Source organism: Alligator mississippiensis, chromosome 7 (genome assembly GCF_030867095.1).
Source record: "Alligator mississippiensis isolate rAllMis1 chromosome 7, rAllMis1, whole genome shotgun sequence".
Lineage (NCBI taxonomy): Eukaryota > Metazoa > Chordata > Crocodylia > Alligatoridae > Alligator > Alligator mississippiensis.
The window spans coordinates 33,321,351-33,339,317 of record NC_081830.1 but is presented as its reverse complement, the minus strand read 5'-3'; the positions used below and the strand labels follow the sequence as shown (position 1 = coordinate 33,339,317).

General features: G+C 50.2%; 1 protein-coding gene across 3 annotated transcripts in view; it reads left to right on the top strand.

Annotated features, from left to right (window-relative positions):
* The window catches only part of TSPEAR (thrombospondin type laminin G domain and EAR repeats), a 90,638-nt gene that overhangs the window by 8,210 nt on the left and 64,461 nt on the right, over positions 1–17,967 (top strand). Inside the window, exon 1 of one of the 3 annotated variants that reach the window (XM_059730792.1) lies at positions 14,559–15,636. The exons of 1 other annotated variant lie outside the window; for it this stretch is intronic. In XM_059730792.1, coding sequence (XP_059586775.1) covers positions 15,543–15,636 — 94 coding nt within the window. In that variant the 5' untranslated portion in view covers positions 14,559–15,542. Of the gene's footprint in view, positions 1–14,558; positions 15,637–17,967 lie in introns of those variants that run through there. One more of the 3 variants, XM_019489798.2, reaches the window with a different exon arrangement.

Here is a 17,967-nt window from a genome sequence, read left to right as displayed (position 1 = left end):
CTGAGGGAAGGAAATGCATGTGGATGCACTGGCAGACAAGGTTCTTTAGGTAAGTATGATATCTTTTATTGGACCAACTAAATGGTTGGAAAAATGTTTTTTGCAAGCCTTCGGGTACAAATACCTTTCTTCAGGCATAGGGACAGTCTGCTGGTGTTATGTGGATACACTGGATATTTACTGTTGTACATAAGTCTATGTATTTCTTGTTAGTTAAAGCAAAGGGTGTGTGGTTTTTGGACACCTGGCAAAGCCTGTGCATCTGACTTCAGTATCGCATGTGCCCAAAGAGAACTGTAAACCCAGAGTGCTCTCAATATTGGAGCTCTGGGAGAGGGTGTACTTAAGCTACAGGGAGTCTCAGGGTTGGGGTCATACTTGTCTGGGGGCCTGCGCTGCACAAGAGACCTGATTCAGCACGTGCTGAAGAATAGGAGCCTTTTCATTGACTTTAGTGGGCTCTGGATTAATAGTTAAATGTCTGTAGAGTGGTACCTGATGTACATAGTTATAATCCCTGTGAGTGGTGCCTAGAGGCTGTGCAGATCAGGGCCTCACATTGAAGCTATTGATAGCATGTAATTACCAGTACTGTTTCTGTTGCTGTCCATGCCTTTATTGGAAAAATATGGAGGGAGGAACATTAATACCAGGGTAATGGGTCTGGGAAGAGATCCTAGGCAGATGCTGAGCATGCATACAACAGGAGAAGGCTATTTCAGCCTGTGACAAATGCCAAAAAGTTCATTTTTCCACTCACTCCCAACAACCCCTTAGCTGAGTACTGGTCCTTATACCGCTGTCTAGTCCAAGCCTGGCAGGAGCTGCCTATGATTCTGGGGGAAGAGCTGCAACATCTAACTGCAAGCCCATGTTTTGTTGCTTGTGAGTCTGGTGGGGGATACTTGCAGGGTGAATGGTTGCCCATTTCTTATAAGATTTCCTAGAAATGGTCAGTTCTGCAGGCTTTCCAGTATTCTCATAAGCTGTCAAGGAAAAACCTCCTCATGGGAATAAACCTTGCAAAAATAATCAGATTATATATCTAGATCTAAATCTAGATCTAGTGTTTAGAATGGAGGGCACAATTAATGGTTTAAAAAGTTTTTAAACAACTTTTTAAACCATTCATTGTGTCCACTGTTCTAAACACTTCCCCTCTGAGCACTAGTTGTAAGTCTGCCGAGGGTCCAGGCACAGAGAAGCTGAGGAAAGGAAGGGTCAGCTTAAAAGGATTGACTAGGAATGGCTCCATCTTTATTTGTGTTACCCAGTCTTCCTTGCTCCCCACTCTGAGCTGCTTGTGTGTCTAGGGTCCTGGGGGAGGGATCATCTTTTTCTATCAGTTTTTATGGCACCAGACCAGGCACAATAAGATTCCAGTCTGCTTGGCTTTTAGGCACTGGTACAATTGGCAGAAAAAACAATAACAGCAATAAACTTCTGTTTCCAAGATGAGCTGCCCTTATCTCCCCCTGGGATCTTGTACGGGAACTGTCACTAGAAACCCAATATTATCCTTGGCAAGTGGGGCTTTTGCTGAAAGCAGTTTGGGGCTTGGGGAATTGCACTGAAAGGAAGCAAATACTAGGTGGCAAGGCAGGTTGAGCTGTACAGTGCTGACACTAACCATTCCTTCAGCCTGATCATGTGGCCCTGTGGCCATTTGCCTGGGTGCTTTGTTCAGCAGCTGACCTTTGTAGATATTTTATGGGCTGCCTGAAAATAAGGAGCATAAATTTGATTGGATGAATAAAGCCACTTAGTGAACAAAATGACCGAAGGAATACAGCTGACCTTACTAGGGAGTGAGACAGCCCTTCAGTGGAAGCGGAGGCTGTTCAGCACCAATCCTGACTGTGGAGTGCAGCACTCAGCTCTGGAGGTTAAAGCCCACCTTGAGCATGACCAAGTTGGTCAGATTTAGAAAACCCTGTGTGTTTTGCCCCTGGTTGCAGTGAGGCTAGGATTTCACACTTTGTTTTTAAAGGGTTGTGAACATTCAAGCACAGAGAGGCTGGGTTCTGGGATGCAGCCATGACCTATGCGAGGGGTTTGGCAGCTGTTTGAAACCAGAATGAAGCAAAAGAATTAGGAGGACAAACTAAGCATGGCATGTTTCTGTGATGCCTAGGTCAGAAAAATCAAGAGGTCAGCACTTAGAGCTTGATCTCCGAGATCAAGGGGTGTGCCCTCACCCTGGAAAGCTACTGAGAAAGCAAACAGCACCTGAGGAGCCAGGGGTCAGCCTGGGAGCGTGCTGTGCTGTGCAATGGGGACAGCAGGGCCTGTTGCCCCCATCAAGGAAGGCACCTGGGACAGCCCCATAGGATAAATCTTGGGACCGTTTCCTAAGGGACATGCCTCATGTTCCCTGGTGGAGAAGGGGAGTTTCCTATTGTTAATGCAGCCTGGGTCTCTCATATGATACCTCTCCCCAAGACCCACATAAGTCTTCTAAACCAGCTTCCCTGCCATCTGATGCTCTCTAAGGACTAGCCTAGCTGGTGGCTGGCCCCAGGATCACGCCTCAAAAGGAGGGTCCCTGGTGCTCAGGGGGGTTCGTTGTCTCCAGCCCGCTTGACAGCAGCAGATGGGTGATGTAGACGTACCCTGTGATGGAGTGTAACATTAGGTGATTCATTTGTGGCTGCCTTCCAGCTATTATCCCAGAACACTGTCCTGCAGAAGGGTATTTTACTCACTCCCCTTTCTACAAGCCGGAGGAATAAGGGCATGTGTTGGGACTAGTTTTTCCTATTACGGAACACAGCAGGTGAAATCCTGGTCCCTCCCTGGTCATCTCAGGTCCAGATTTGGTCATCTGCATGGCATTTTTGCTCGTCTAAGTACCCAAAATGCCAGCTGCAGACAGGTTGGAGTTCTCCTGGGTGCATAGATAACTATGCACAACTGAGCATGTACAGCAAGCAGTAGCCCAGACCCGTATGTGTGCCCCTTATGGACCCAGAGCAGCTTTAGATATCCAAAAACGAGTCAGCTCAAAGGCCTGCTGGACTTAAACTCATGAGGAGGGTGTGAGCAGATCTTCACCTTCCCCCTCCTTGTGGCTCAATAGGTGGGCATTCCCTTGGGAAAATGGAGGTCCCAAGTTCCCCGTGCCCATAGGGAGTTTGGACTTGGGTGTGTCTAATGTCTCAGTACAGCACACTAGCCACTACAATCTAGAGCAGCCACTGCCCAGGCTCCTTCAGGCACTCCTTTTGATGCTGAGCCACTAATACAATCATTGGAAAAAATGGAGTGGGCAGTGTAGGGTGAAGTTTCTACCATGGTGACAGCAAAGGCCCAAGTTAGACCATGGGACCCTTCCCCTTCCAAGCTAGGAGCCACCTCCCAGGCCCTCAGGTGTACTCCCTTCTTCCTGCCCCACATACCTCCCATGCGCCTCAGTCTCATGGTAGCCCAGGGGGTGGAGCAGCTTCAAAAGGAGTGGTGGAGAAGGGGCAGAGTGGTACCTGGCCTGTGGTGTGGAGGTTGGAGGGCACTTAGAGCAAGCCAGGTTCAAGTCCTTGTTGTTGAAGGGACAGGCACTGAATCCAGGGTCTCCACCTCTAAAATGAGGGAGGAGCTGTTTAGTAGAACAGGGTACATTACAATGCCTATGTACCATAGTGCAGACACAGGAGAACCTGCTTTCTCATTTACACTGTGGGCCCCTTGTCTGCCTTGGCTGGAGGTAAAATGCAGCCTGTCACGGGCTCCCAGAGGTTGTGTCTTGCCCCAGGGACCTGACTCTCCTGTGAGGTCTGAACCCAGAGACTCCTGCTCTTCTACATCTTCCCCTATTAAAACTTCTCTTCCTGAGTCTTCTAAGGATCTTTATTTTAATCCAGCCCCTGAAGCCAGGCTAACAGCTACAGGATGCAATTTGGAGCCTTTTCCACTGTGATTTATATGCTTTAATGACAAAGAGCCTTTCTTTGTGGATGCTGCTTCATGCATCTGAAGTCCTCCAGCTGATATGGAAGCTGCTACACATTTGCTTTGAAAAGGACACCTGCACAGCCCCCATCGGAGCGGAGCTGGCTGGATTCCCCTCACCCTCCCACCTCCCTTCCACTTTCAAGCACCGTAGAAAACATAATTTTACAGATTGGTGAAAGTCTCGGGCACATCGGTCTCCATGGCTGGCAGCCTGATCAATGAGCATGACTTTCCCCAGTTTGCTTCATTCTGGAGTGTCAGTGGAGTGAGGGTCCTGTGGGCACAGTGATGCTCTGGGAGTCCGGGAGGGATATACCCAGAAGACTGATCTGGGCACTACCTCTCTGCATGGCTTGTATTCATACGTTCTGCGTGCGCCCCCCTGTCATTTGCTGGGTCTGCCTGCAGCTACTCAGTAAGAGCCATTAATGAAGGGAACCCAGATGGAGTTAATATAGATCAAAGCTCTATTAGCTCCTAACCACATAGCTGCCTGCGTGGAAATCCAGATGGTTTGCAGAAGGCAGCCTCAGCGAGCCACCTCCCTGGCTACCTCCAGCCCCTCCAGTCCCTTCAATGAGCTCCCTTTGGGGTGCAGCAAGGAGCAGAGAGGAGTTTCCTCTGACAGAGGCTCTTCTTTCCCTGCTGGCCCCTCTCTTGCCAGCTTTTGATAGCTCGGTTGGTACAAAGCCCCTGATCACTGGGAGAACAGAGGCTGTGGAAGAACTGGGATTCAGAGGGGAAGGGAAAGAAGCCCAGTCATGAAAGGCAAGACCCTCTTATTGTCCCAGGGTTACCTCAACTCCTAAAGGGTTTTGCATCCCTTCCTAAGACTGTGGAAGCAGGAAGGATCAGAATGTTGCCAACCACCAAGCTCAACAGCGCAGGCCTATTGCATGGGGTACAGGAAGGCACCATGGAGCAGATGTCCGCACACAGGCTGTCTTGTAGGTGAAGAACAGGTGTGGGTGTTGGGGCACAGGGCTTTCAGCTCCTAGCTTTGCTTGGGATCTGCTTTGTGACCCATGGGCCAGACACTGAAGGGGCATCAGTGTCTTGGTGGCAGAAGGCTCAGCCTTGCTGCTGCGGCAGCAAAAACCCATTTTCTTGTTCCTACTTTGTGTAGGTCAACCCTGGAAGTGAGGGTATGAGGACACCCTGTGCTTGCCCTTAGTGCTGCCTTCAACACCTGTATCATGGTGTGCTCAGGAGTGGTAGTGTGTCCCCCGCTGCACCCTCCTGCAGCCCCAGGTGTCTTCGCTGCCTTACTTCAGGGGGTGTCTCATGCTGACGGCATGGGGCTTATCACCCCCGTGGTGATGCTGATCATGTCATTCTCTTCTGTTCCAGCTGCCTAGATGACCAAATTTGGTCATGACAGGCTACGCACCTGCCCAAAATAAGGTGCCAACCTGTGTGCAAGTGGCCCTTTTGCAATTTTGACCACCAAATCTGGTTATCTAGGTGGCCAGAAAAGAAGAGAATGCTGCCTTAAGCTCTCTTTGGCTCTGGTGTAGACATAGCTTAATTCTCTCAGGGCTTCAATTCCCTGTAGATATATAGGCACTGCTAGTCCTTCCCTAACTCCCAGGGTGGTTGTGAGGCCAACTGCCTGTGTACTTGGAGAGAGTCAGTCCCCCCTCCAAAGTCCATTAGTCCCTGGACTTCTTCCTAGAGGGTTCAGTTAAAATGGCTATTGACCACAGTCTGGCCTGATGCCTTGGCCAACACCTGCAGGTGGCAAGTGCTATCCAAATTTGTGCGCTGTGGGTTACCTGACCGGGCCAATGCATTGAGCTGTCAGCTTCCTTAGGGCTGTGAAGCCAGATGTTTTCTATCTGAGTGAAATACTTGATGGAGGGGAAAAAAATAAGCCCCTTTCAAATGTCAGAAATTAAATAAAGCTTGAAAATGAGCAGGCCTGAACATTGTACAGAAATATGATTTTATGTCTGCAAATAGTAATAAGGGGTGAATTATGGTCTTGGAAAGGGACAATAATGTCCTGTATAAAGAATCCAGAGTACCCCTTGCCCTGACTATATCAGTCCAAAAACTACCAGCAGGGTCTCACTAGAAGAATGTCATCTCTAGGACCTCATTATTTCAACAGCAAGCAAAAATGTTGGAGCAATGGATCCATATTTAACTCCATATTCTAGTTTCCCCACACGTGATGATGAATGGCAGAGGAGGCTGGGGTGACGAGCATGGGAAGGTAATCCAAGTCCAGTTTGCTAAGAGCATTCATTTGGAATTTCTAAAGGGACTTGTCTGCCCTGTTCCCATTTGTTTCTAATTAAACTCCCATAGCTCGCTCAAAAAATCCCGCCCTTTATTAATTAGCATCATTATTAGCCAGTTTCATAGGCTATGCCAACAAAACAGAAACTTCTAAGGATGCAGACCAGGACAGCTTACTAATGAGATGCAGGCAAAGATCATGCTGTTAATGTTAACAAGCCTTTTTATTGTCCTTTCTGGCAATAAAGACAGCTTGGTACTTTCTGAGCCAATTGCTCTGTTGTCCATCAGCTCTCTCTGCCTCTGGGATGTGTGCTCTGTAGCTGGTATAGGGGGCTAGAGACATCTCTCTCCCCATGCTTCTATTCTTTGGAAACATAAGAAAGGTAATGCCCTACCAGGTAAGGGTTGAGATACTAATCTGGTATTTGCAAGCCACCATGCCATTCACCCTGCTTGCAGGGGATAGCATGGTTCCCCTTGGTGCCATGTCTCTCCCCACTGCTGTGGATCAAAGATCTTTTTTGCAGGGACTGTCTCCTATCATGTTTTTCATACAGCACCTTGCACAATGGGGCCCAGATATCAGACTGCAGCTGATATCACAGTGTTTGTGGTAATAATAGCAGTAATAACAATGGCTATATCAGGGCATTAAAATGTTTGTTATGGAGGTCCCCCCCAGTTCACACAGGTGGTGTAGCTGGTGAAGGCTGGTCATGGCATCAGGCTCTGCACAGGGGCAGCTTTAATAGCGGTGGGGGCTGTCTCATGGGGCTGGCATCTAGGCATTTCTTGTGATTCCCCAACCCCACTTGCCCTTGTTTCCAAGAAGGCTAACAGCATGCTGGGCTGCATTATAGGAGCATTGCCAGCAGGTCGACGGAAGTGATTCTTCTCCTCTGTTCAGCACTGGTGAGGCCACATCTGGAGTCCTGCATCCAGTTTTGGACCCCCCACTGCAGAAAGGATGTGGACTAATTGGAGAGAGTTCAGTGGAGGGCAACAAGGGTTACTGCAGAGCCCTTGGCACGGCTTTACGAGCGCTCATGGTGCTCGGGCCAGGTGCCAGATGATTGGAAGATAGCCAATGTGGTCCCCATCTTTAAGAAAGGGAGGAGGGAGGACCCGGGCAACTATAGGCCCGTCAGTCTTACCGCAATCCTGGGGAAACTCCTTGAGAAGATCATCAAGGAGCACATCTGTGATGGGCTGGCATCAGGGATGATGCTCAAGGGCAACCAGCACAGTTTCATTAGGGGCAAGTCATGTCAGACCAACCTGATTGCCTTTTATGATCAGGTCACAAAAGCATTGGATGCAGGTGTTGCGGTGGATGTAGTCTTTCTGGACTTCAGCAAGGCCTTTGACACTGTCTCCCACCCCATCCTCATTAAAAAACTAGGTGACTGTGGCATTGATGCTTACACAGTCAGATGGATTGCAAATTGGCTGAAGGGTCATACTCAGAGGGTGGTGGTGGACGGGTCATATTCGACCTGGGGGGAAGCGGGCAGCGGAGTCCCCCAGGGCTTGGTCCTTGGGCCTGCAATGTTCAATTTCTTTATCAGCGATTTGGATGATGAGTGAAAAGCAACCTGTTCAAATTTGCTGATGATACCAAAATTTGGGGTGAGGTGGGCACGCTAGTAGGGAAAGAAAGACTGCATCAAGACCTGGATAGGTTGCAGGGGTGGGCTAACAAAAACAGGATGCTACTGTTCCTGACAATACTGACAAGTGCAGGGTGCTGCACTTGGGCAGTAGTAACCAGCAGCACACTTATAAGATGGGAAACTCCCTTCTTGAGAGCACGGAGGCAGAAAGGGATCTTGGAGTCATCACTGACTCCAAGATGAACGTGGGCCGACAACGCGAGGTCACGGTCGGCAGGGCTAACCTATCGTGCATCCACAGGTGCATCTCAGGTAGGGCCAAGGAGGTGATCCTCCCCCTCTACACGACACTGGTCAGGCCACAGCTGGAGTACTGTGTCCAGTTCTGGGCACCCCACTTCAAGAGGGATGTGGACAACATTGATAGGGTCCAGAGGAGGGTCACCCGCATGATCCGGGGACAGCAGGGCAGACCCTACAATGAGAGGCTACGGGACCTGAACCTGTTCAGCCTTCACAAGAGAAGTCTGAGGGGGGACCTTGTGATTGTCTATAAACTCACTAGAGGAGACCAGAAGGGTTTGGGGGAGACCTTGTTTCCCCTAGCATGCCCCCCCCCGGGATAACAAGGAATAACGGCCACAAGCTGTTGGAGAGTAGGTTCAGATTAGACATCCGTAGGAACTACTTCACAGTTAGGGCGGCTAGGATTTGGAACCAACTTCCAAGGGAAGTGGTGCTGGCTCCTACCCTGGGGGTCTTTAAGAAGCGGCTCGATGCCTACCTGGCTGAGGTTACTTGAGCCCAGTTTTCCTCCTGCCCAGGCAGGGGGTCAGACTTGAAGATCTACAAGATCCCTTCCGACCCTACTTCTCTGATTCTCTGATTCTATGAACAAAACTGGTGAGGGGGCTGGGGGATATGACGTGTTAGCAGAGGCTGAGGGCACCATACAACGTTATAATGGCTAGGTGTGCAAACATGAATCACAAGATAAACCCAGAGATTTCACATAGGAACCTGTAGTGCCCAAAAACCATTTGGAGCTGTTGTGGTCTTGCTGAGCTCCTTGTAACAGAATGCACTCTATTTTTCTATAGTAAAAAAACGAGTGAAAACCGAGAGCTGGCATTGTCCTGGGGATGTCTCGAGTCTCATGTGGGGTGCCTCAAGTTTGAAATTGTTGGAAAAATCTGGGTTAGACAAACACTTGTCTAGGATCACCCCTATCTAAACTGTCTTCTCTTGAGCAGGGGGTTGGACTAGAAGTGACCACCTGAGCTCCCCGCCCCACCCCAGCACTTCTTTTCTATGATCCTAACCTTTGTCCAGGAGGGTTTTGTGCTGCAGGGTCTCAGTAGCCAACCCAGGAGAGCATAGGCAAACAATGCAGTGCTGGGTTTGGGTGGAAACGTGGGTGCTCCAGAGCTGGACTTCTTCAATCATGGGTTTGGCCAAGGTGTCTGTGGCCTGCCTACTGAGAGACACAGATGTGGACTTGCTCTGAAAGCTTTTGTGGAAGGGCTTCTGGCTGCCAGGACCCCATAAGAAGCTGCCTGGGATGGATGCTGGGGGCAGTGAGCTCCAGTAGTCTCCACTGTCTGCACTGAGACTCTCAGAGCATCCAATGGAAGTGGGAAGTAGCCAGTGCTGGCATGAGGAGTACCTGCATTGGCAGTGCAGCTGGACAGAAGGTGGCCGCTGTCCAAGCCGGTGCATGAGACTGGTAGCAATGCCCTCATGACACACGACAGCAGAGCGTCTGAGTTCAGAGGACTCATCTGGCGAGCACCTTATCAGTGGTCCCTGGGGTGCATATGAACCTCCCACCTCCCTCGGGCAACTGAACAGTCAGTAATCCCACCCAGCCTGCTCCCTCAGCAGCCTTTAGAGCCTTCTGGCTTCTGGCTCCGTGGCAGCACAGAGCCGATAGAGGCCTCCCCTGCTCGCAGGGAGCAGCCCAGGCATGGATGGGGGTGGGCCTAGTGCCGCACTGTCCCTTGCCTCAGGCCTTTTGAGCTCAGCATCGGAAGGCCCTTTGGGCAGCATGGGGCTGCCTGCTGTTCAAGGAGCCCTGGGCTGAACTGGCTCAGCTGTTGAACATACAGCAGGGAATGAAACCCAGGTTTGACTGCAGGGAGGGCTCATTTTACTGCCATTGTATTTCCTCATCCATTGTTGCTGAGCTTGTGGGGGTCTTCCCTCCCTCCCCACTCTCCAGTGGCCCTGTCCTGCTGTGAACAAAACATAGATTTAGCTTTGTGGCATGAATGAGTCACCAGCAAATGGGCACCTGTGGCCTGGCCCACGGGTTGAGTGTGGTTCACTTCCTGGTGGGCAGGGTGGAGTGGGCCGGAAGCCTCACAATCTCCTCTCTCTCTGTCCCTCTTTCATCCCATGCTGAGCACAGGGGGATGAGCCATGATCGCAGCCTAAGATACAGTTGCATCTTTGCTCGAGGCATCTGGTCCAAAGACCAGTGAAGCCAGAGGTCAGATTCCTGGCCCATGTACCCCAGAGCTGAATAGCTAAGTTGAACTGACATTGTAAAGAAGAACATAGTAAATTCTGGCAAATCAGGGCTGAAGAGGCCAGTGCTCCCTCTCCCATGGCAGCAGTCTCTTGTGCATACCTGTCTGTCCACAAACCTGCCAGCATGTGAAACAAGCAACTGCAGTATGTGAGAGGTTGGAAGCAGCTGGATTTTGTGATGCCTTGAGCCATAATTGATGGATTGCACTGATATATAACTTCCCTCCTGTTTTAAAGAACTCTTCCTGAGTGAATAAATAAACTGAGTTTTTAGAAAAAGTCTGTCTTGTCTAATGATAAAGTCCGTTTCTTATGTCAGTCAGTAGGGTTGGAAACTTTTAGCTTCTCAGTTCTGAGCGTTATAGCCAGGAAAGGAGGAACTGGGGCACCTTGCCAATGAATTGCACTATCTGGTAAGAACAGGAGAATTTGGGGGGGTCCAGGGCTCCTGGGTTCCCTGGTCTGGACAGGTGAGAGCAGTAGGGGTCACACAGGTTAGCCAAGCATGTGCATTTGAGATGCTTCATGTGGTGTGGCTGATACCTGTGCTTCTCCTCCTTGAGGAGATATTATAGGCAGGTTCTACTCTCACCTTTGCCCCAAGGGCTGTTGTGCAATTGTTCTGTTTCCTTATTAGTAAAGCAATGTAATGAGCCCCGGTAGCCTGAAAGTAGGCAAAAGACAGGGCAGGGTGGCACCTTATAGAAGGTCGATAAGATGCCACCTTGCTTTGGTTTCTGCTAAGTGGGAGCTGCTCTCCTACTGACCACTTGAAGGCTTCATGCCACTACTTTTACCAATAGGGAGAGCTAAGAAGCTCCCAGAAATATAAAGAGAGATGAGGAGAGGCTGGAATACATGAGCTCCTGACTCCCAGCCCTGTCTTTGCTTGCGTTCAACACCGCGTGACTTGATGTTGTGATATGGCGGAGCAGAGAGTCTGAGTCAGTCCAGGCCAGGAATGCTCCACAAGCCACAGTCACAACTGGAAAGACATGCTGTTGCCACGTGAAATATACTTGGAACATGTCCTTTCAACGAGATTTCAGGATGCCAGAGGTATTCATCATTTGCCGCTTATTGCTGTCTGCTTCAGAGATGCCTCCCATCACCATATCCCCTGCTGGGATTCATTTGGAAAGCTCATGCCCAGACCACCCATGGCGTGTTGCATCAGAGCCGCCCAATGAGAATTCACAGAAAGCTCAATGGCCTTGCTAGCTGTCAGCAAGTTTCTCAAAACAACACAAGCCAGAGGGCAGCCCTTGGTTTGGGATAGGTTGACCTCTGTGTCATTGACTGCCATCAGCCTGAGGGATAAGGTGTATGGTTACACATAAGGAAACATACTTCCCAGCCTTTATTTTACTAGTCTTGGAGTGCTCTCACCCTGCTACCCTAAGTTGGCTCAGTCTCACTCTAAGCAGGATTTGTTATGGGGGGCTGAGAAGAAGACAGCCAGTGTCTATCCTGTTTCTCAGTCATGGCCAGAGAAGGATGCTTCTAGGCATAACTTACCTACCTGCTCCTGCTGAAGTGTGCCCAACCTGGAAACACAGCAGCAGTGAAGCGGCTCTGAGACATCCACCCCCAGCTGCATGCTGGAGACAGGACTCAAATAAAGGACTGGCCATTTATGTGAAGAGTGGGGCTATCCAGAGTTATATTAGACATGGTTGTAGAAAATGTGGAAAGGACAAAAGTTCTCTTTTGGGCATGAATGAGCCCCTGAGGGATTGAGATTAAGGAGGAAGGTACCTGGTCAGAACAGTGAAGTCATGGACACTGAAGGGGTGTTCTCTTGTCTAGGATGCAATACTTTGAAACTTCAAGGTGTTTTTTGGCTAGAGGGTCTTGTTCTCCCACTCAAGGCCAGAGCAATCACCACATTTGAGGTCAGAAAGAAATTTTCCCCTAGCTTAACCTGGCAAGGATTGTGGAGTTCTAGCCTTTCTCTAGCATGGGATAGACCTCTTCCTACCATCATATGGGCATATATTAGCTATCTACTTGGCTGTCAACATGGAGCCCTTGTCCATGAATGCCGGAGGGTGTGGGGGTGTGGGGGTGTTGGCAGTGGGGGTGTGGTGGCAGCGAGCTGGGAGCTCCCACAGGCAGCCGCGGTGGTGTTGGTGGCAGGGGGGAGAGGGGAGTGAGCGCCAACCAGCTGTCGGCAACCACATGCAGATGTAGCCAGCAATGTCGGCAATGGCCAGCGGCGATCGAGGACTGCCCCAGACACCACCGGTGGTGTCAGCGGTGAGAGGGGGTGGCAAGTGGCAACTGCCTGCAGGCACCGCCGGTAGCATTGGCAGTGGTTTTTGCAGGGGTTGCACTGCCAAGCTCAGGGTGTGCACGTGCACTTGCATGCACCCACTATGCATTGCCAATGTTCTTGCCTCTCTGGCTTTTACATATAGTGTCCTATTGGTGGTTCTGGCTTTGTGCCTTGCGGGCTGTGTGTGAGAGTTGAAAGTGTCAGTTTTGCGGATTTCTTGAGTAAATCAATGACGGCCTGGGATCACAGGGGACTGGACTCAATGGCCTTAGGAGGCCATTCCAGTCCTGTGTCTCTCTGTACAAGTTCTTCTCCATGGGTTGCTCATCACAGGCCTGCTTGTACCGCTGAAGCAGCTGGTGCTGAGTAGTGCCAGGATGGGCAATGTCTCATCCATAACAGCAATTACAATGGGAAGTGAGAGGATGCTTATAGGGGCATGGAGAAACTGGCAGAGTTTGTATAGCTCCTTCGTGACAACTGTGTTTTCATTTATTTGTTAAATAACCCAAGTGACTGGCCTTTGCACCATGTACATTTATTAATACATGTATTTGGCTACGGCCTGAATGGAAATCCTTTATTGGATGCCTAAAATCTTGCATTGACTTCAGTGCTGTGGGCTGGCACCTTCTGAAAACCAGGTGGCTTTATATAAGTGCTGGCATAAGGGCTAAGGCCCCATTCTTTCCTTTAAACACTGAAACACCAGCTTAACTTGACACATGCATGTGCAGGCCTCTTGCATTCAGTTGGTCTGATTCTCATTTATATGAAGGAACCTCAAACCACTTCAGCTGAAGAAAGGGGCCTGGAAAGGAGTGCTTTTTACCCAATGACTGTTTAAATTAAAATATGTGGGCTCAAGTCTCCCCCTGGCTAGCAAAATGCCCTAACCATTAGGCTATAGGGGTCAAACTCCCCCTTGTGCTCTCGCTTTCTGGCCCAATGACTCTTGCATTCCCATCTACACAGGGGCAAGCCCCTGCTCCAGCCTAGCTTTGGGGTTGTGGCATTCTCCTGGGAGGTGGGAGACATGGGTTTGAACCCCTCAGTCTAGGGCGGGTAAGAAAGGAAGGATCCCACGAGGGCTCCTACCCCTAGACTACAGTATAATGGGAGGACAGGGCTTTAAGAGTAAGCAGTGGTAACTACCACATCTTGTGGGGAGCCTGATCCTGTCTGTGTATCATCTGTGCTTTGAAAGCACTGACCACATGGGACACGTAGGCAGGGGGAAGCCTTGCTCCTGGATCCCAACTAGTGCTTAGCTGCGTGGCAGGTGCCAAGCTACCCAGCCCGGCCAAGCCTGGGGCAGTTCTGGGCATGTGCACTAGCACTGACACTGATACTGGCACTGGCATGACTTGAAGTGCCTTGGGGAACTTACCAGTCCAAGAGGGAGGTTCCTTGTTGTGTTTTAGGTGCCTTTACGGTTTGGCCTCAGTGGAAAGGGTTTTCAGGACTGTCATTTTGGATTTAAGCTCCTAAAATGCCTTCAAAATCCCAACCTACTTGGCTAAGACCTTTGGAGCTGGCCTTACATCCCTCCATGGTCCTGATTCCCCAGGGAGTGCCCCACGAACAGAAATCTTGGCCCACCCCGAGTGCACTGCAGGCCTAGCCCCCGACTGGGCACTGCCAGCCTTGGTGAGAAACATGGCGTTAACTTGTCCTCTTGTATTTTTCATGCACAGAACCCAATTATGAAATGAAGCTTCTTGGCAGCTCTTCCTGGACATCAGCTTTCTATTCTACAACTTGCTTTACGAGGAAACCAGGCTGGGGGTGGGAACAGAGAGAGGAGCGGGGGTGGGGGGAGGTGAAGGAAGGGTTGCACTCATTACTTTCTTCAAAGAATACAAGTAACTTATTTGGTGACTGCTGAAACCAAATGGAGCCTGTCGTATTCGGGGAGCTTTTCCATTGCTCAGCCTTCAGCTCAGCTCTAACCTCTGGGGTTTCTACAAGGATGCTTTCCAGCGTTTCCTCCTTCCAACAGATCAGGTTTTGCTGTCAAGCTCGGAGGCAGGCAGGCATTTATTTCCTTGAGCTATAATACCATTCAGAGGAGCTCCCCACAGCAGCTGTGCAGTGCTGCCTAGGCAGGAAAACTGAAGGGAAAAAAATTCCTGTTTGGACAAAGGTAGTGCAGTGACACGGAGGGGATGGCACTCACTTCTGTATGCTAAAATCCAAGCTACAGGCAGCAAGGACTCTCAGACTGCAGGGCACTGAGCAATTCCTGCAGCTTCTTCCCTAGTGATTTCCTCCCCTGTGGCTCTGGACAGGGAAATTCCTTTCTTTACACCTAAAAAAAAATTATAACAAACCCCCCAAACCAACCTCAAGAGGGCTGGGCAAAAGATAAAAGCTCTGCAAGGCAGTGCAACTCCTCCTCTTGACAACTGACTTCTCATTTAAATGTCTGCAAACACAGGCTCCAGCTAGAGCTGCTTTTGGAGCTGCTGGGGAAAGCCTGTCCTGCATCGGGACAGGGCACTCGCCTCTGCTAGGCAAAACAGCCTGCAGACTAGCTGCTAGCTGACTAGCTGAGGGCAGCTGGTCCTATGCTCCCTCTTTTTTTGAGCTTCCAACTTCACTGCCTATTTTTGTGCTGCCTTTTGGAAAGAAATGCCTCTCACTTAATGCCGACCAACAGGGCAGGCAGAAACTGGAACTAGGTGGTGTCTACGGTCAGCAGAGAGCTGAGATTACCCTGACTGGAGTGTGCCTGGATGTTTCCCAAAATACCTGTGGGGTGTTGGCTGCCCAGGATGAAGGACGTCCCCAGGACTGGGTGCCCTTTAACCAGATGATGAGAGAGTGGAGCAGGCTTCTGAATAGAGCACTCCCTGTCTTGGGTCTGAGGAAGGGAAGGCAGGAGGGTCCCTGTGCATGGACCTAGTGAAGAAGCTCCCCTGATGTCTGCTTTGCTGCTGGTCTGGGCTGTGCTCCTGCACTCAGGAATCAAGAGCTGCCTGGCCAGAGGAGGGAGGTCATGGGAGCATTGCACAGGTAGGAGCTGCTTGTTGCCGTCATATGGGCTTTGGGTCAGAGTGATTAACCAGCTGAGGGGGGGAATGTACTTGAAGGGGGGCTCTATCCTGGTGGTCAACCCTGTCCTCAGTCAACCCCTTCCTATCTAAGTAGACCCTGGGGGCTGGGTGAGATGATTCTTGGCATTTCTTCTACCAGCACTGTGATGCATGGGGCTGTAGCAGATGAACCAGACACACCTCAAATATCTGTTCCCTATGTGATCTCCAAGACACGCCGCCAACAGGGAAGTAAACACAGCTGATCACAGCTATCGATCATGCCTCTCACATCCAACCTCCAGCACTGCTGCTAACATGGGGTTAAATGGAGCTGCTAGATATGCCAAAACCTTGATGTTTGTCATGAGAGCTGCTCGGACTTCCTGTTTCTCCAGATGTGTCAAATATTGTGTGCTGTCCCCTCTGAACACGGTGGCTGGTAGTTTGGCTTGAAATGTGTCTAGTTTTGGGGCCCCCACTACAGAAAGGATATGGATAAATTGGAGAGAGTCCAGCAGAGGGCAACAAAGATGGTTTGGGGGCTGGGGAGCATGAATTTTGAGGAGAGGCTGAGGGCACTTGGCTTATTTAGTCTGGAGAAGAGAAAACTGAGGGGGGATTTAATAGCAATCTTCATGTCCTTGGAGGGTGGAGCTGGACTGTTCTCAGTGGTGCCAGATGACAGAAGAAGGAGCAATGGGCTCCAGTTGCAGCAAGGGAAGTTTAGGTTAGATATTAGGAAGAACTTTCTCACTAGGATGGTAGTAAAACACTGGAACAGGTTACCCAGAGACAAAGCCTTAGCTGGGATGAGGTAGTAGAGGCTCGTTCTGCTTTGAGCAGGGTGTTGGACTAGATGTGACCTCCTGAGGTCCCTTCCAACCCTGATTGTCTATGATTCTAAATCACAGGGGTCAGAAATCTCTGCTAGATGGAGATTGGATTTTTCCTAGGAACCTGCCCTGTAAAATATAGATCGATGTTTGTAAAGTCACGTTAAGAGTTGCTGGTGTGTTTTGACTTTGCCAGAGTTTAACCACTGGATTTGCTTGCTGGATTTGATCTCTGCAATGTATTAAAGATGACACGTCTCATTTGCTAACAAGCTGGCTCTACTACCTCACCAGATATTGTGATGAATAGCATGTGCCCTTGTGGCCATCCAAGCATCTTGGCTAAAAATAAGCAAGGCAGGCAGTTGGATGATTGCTTTTACTGGGTGGCGTTTCAGGAAAGGTGGCCAGTGGTTACATGGGTTTAATCTACTGGCAAATGCAGTTATCTCCCTGGAGGGTACTACTGAGTCAAATGTGTGGTGATTGTAGGCATGCGAATGAGGAAATCTTTCACTTCCTGAACTTGCTGTATATTGCAAAAGGAGCGTGCTGCTGCTGACAGCTGGTTAGGAAGCTTCATTCTTGTCTGAAGATCTAGAGTCCTGTCCTAGCACAGTACGTGCGCCACCTCCATTCACTTCACCCTTAACAGCTGTCTTGTTATCAGCCTGGGTGTAGTATGTGAGTACCACGCAGTCAGTAATGGACTTCAGCTTCCCAGAAACCCTGGGGACAGGTCTTCCTGCTTAGCAGACAGGGGACAAAGGAGATTACAGACCTAAGTGAACTCCCACAACTGGGCTCACCTTAGGGGTTGGCTGCGTGCTTGAGCGAGCAGGATGGACAGGAGCAGGGATGAATGGGGAAGACCAGGCTGTAGAGAGTCCAAGTGATAAGGACCTCATGGGGCTGTCCCCTCTTTCTCCTGGGGTCTTCTCCTGCAAATGCTTGTGACACAGCTTGATCAGTTCTTCAGACAGGAAGAATGAGGCTCTGCTCTGGTGTGCGGGGGAGAGAGGGAAGGAGGTGGAGGTGGAGGTGGAGGTGGGGTGGGTGGCTGGGAGGACCTGGCCCTTGGCAGGTGGTGTGGCATGTATGATGGGGGCAGAGGGAGGATCTTTTGGGGACCCTTTGTCTTTTCTCTCCCTGTTGCAGCTTGGCACAGTGCAGGGACACTGCCTGGGAATGAAAGGAAGGGCATAGACGAGGCAGGGAGCACCCTTCAGAGGGAGTAGAAGCAAGTCTGGGGCAGGCCAGGGGCACTTCATAGGGAAGGGGGTCAGGGCAGAGCGCTGGCAGTAGTGCCTGAAGGATGAGTTGGGGTCCAGGTTTCCCTTCCTGCCCATCAGGAGGAGGCGGGAAGGCAGAATGCGTATGCAATCCAAGTTAAATATTTGGTGTGGGGGCAGGAAGAGAAGGACAGGGCAGCTCCCAGGAACAGCCTGACAGAACTGGCATTTCATGAGAGACAG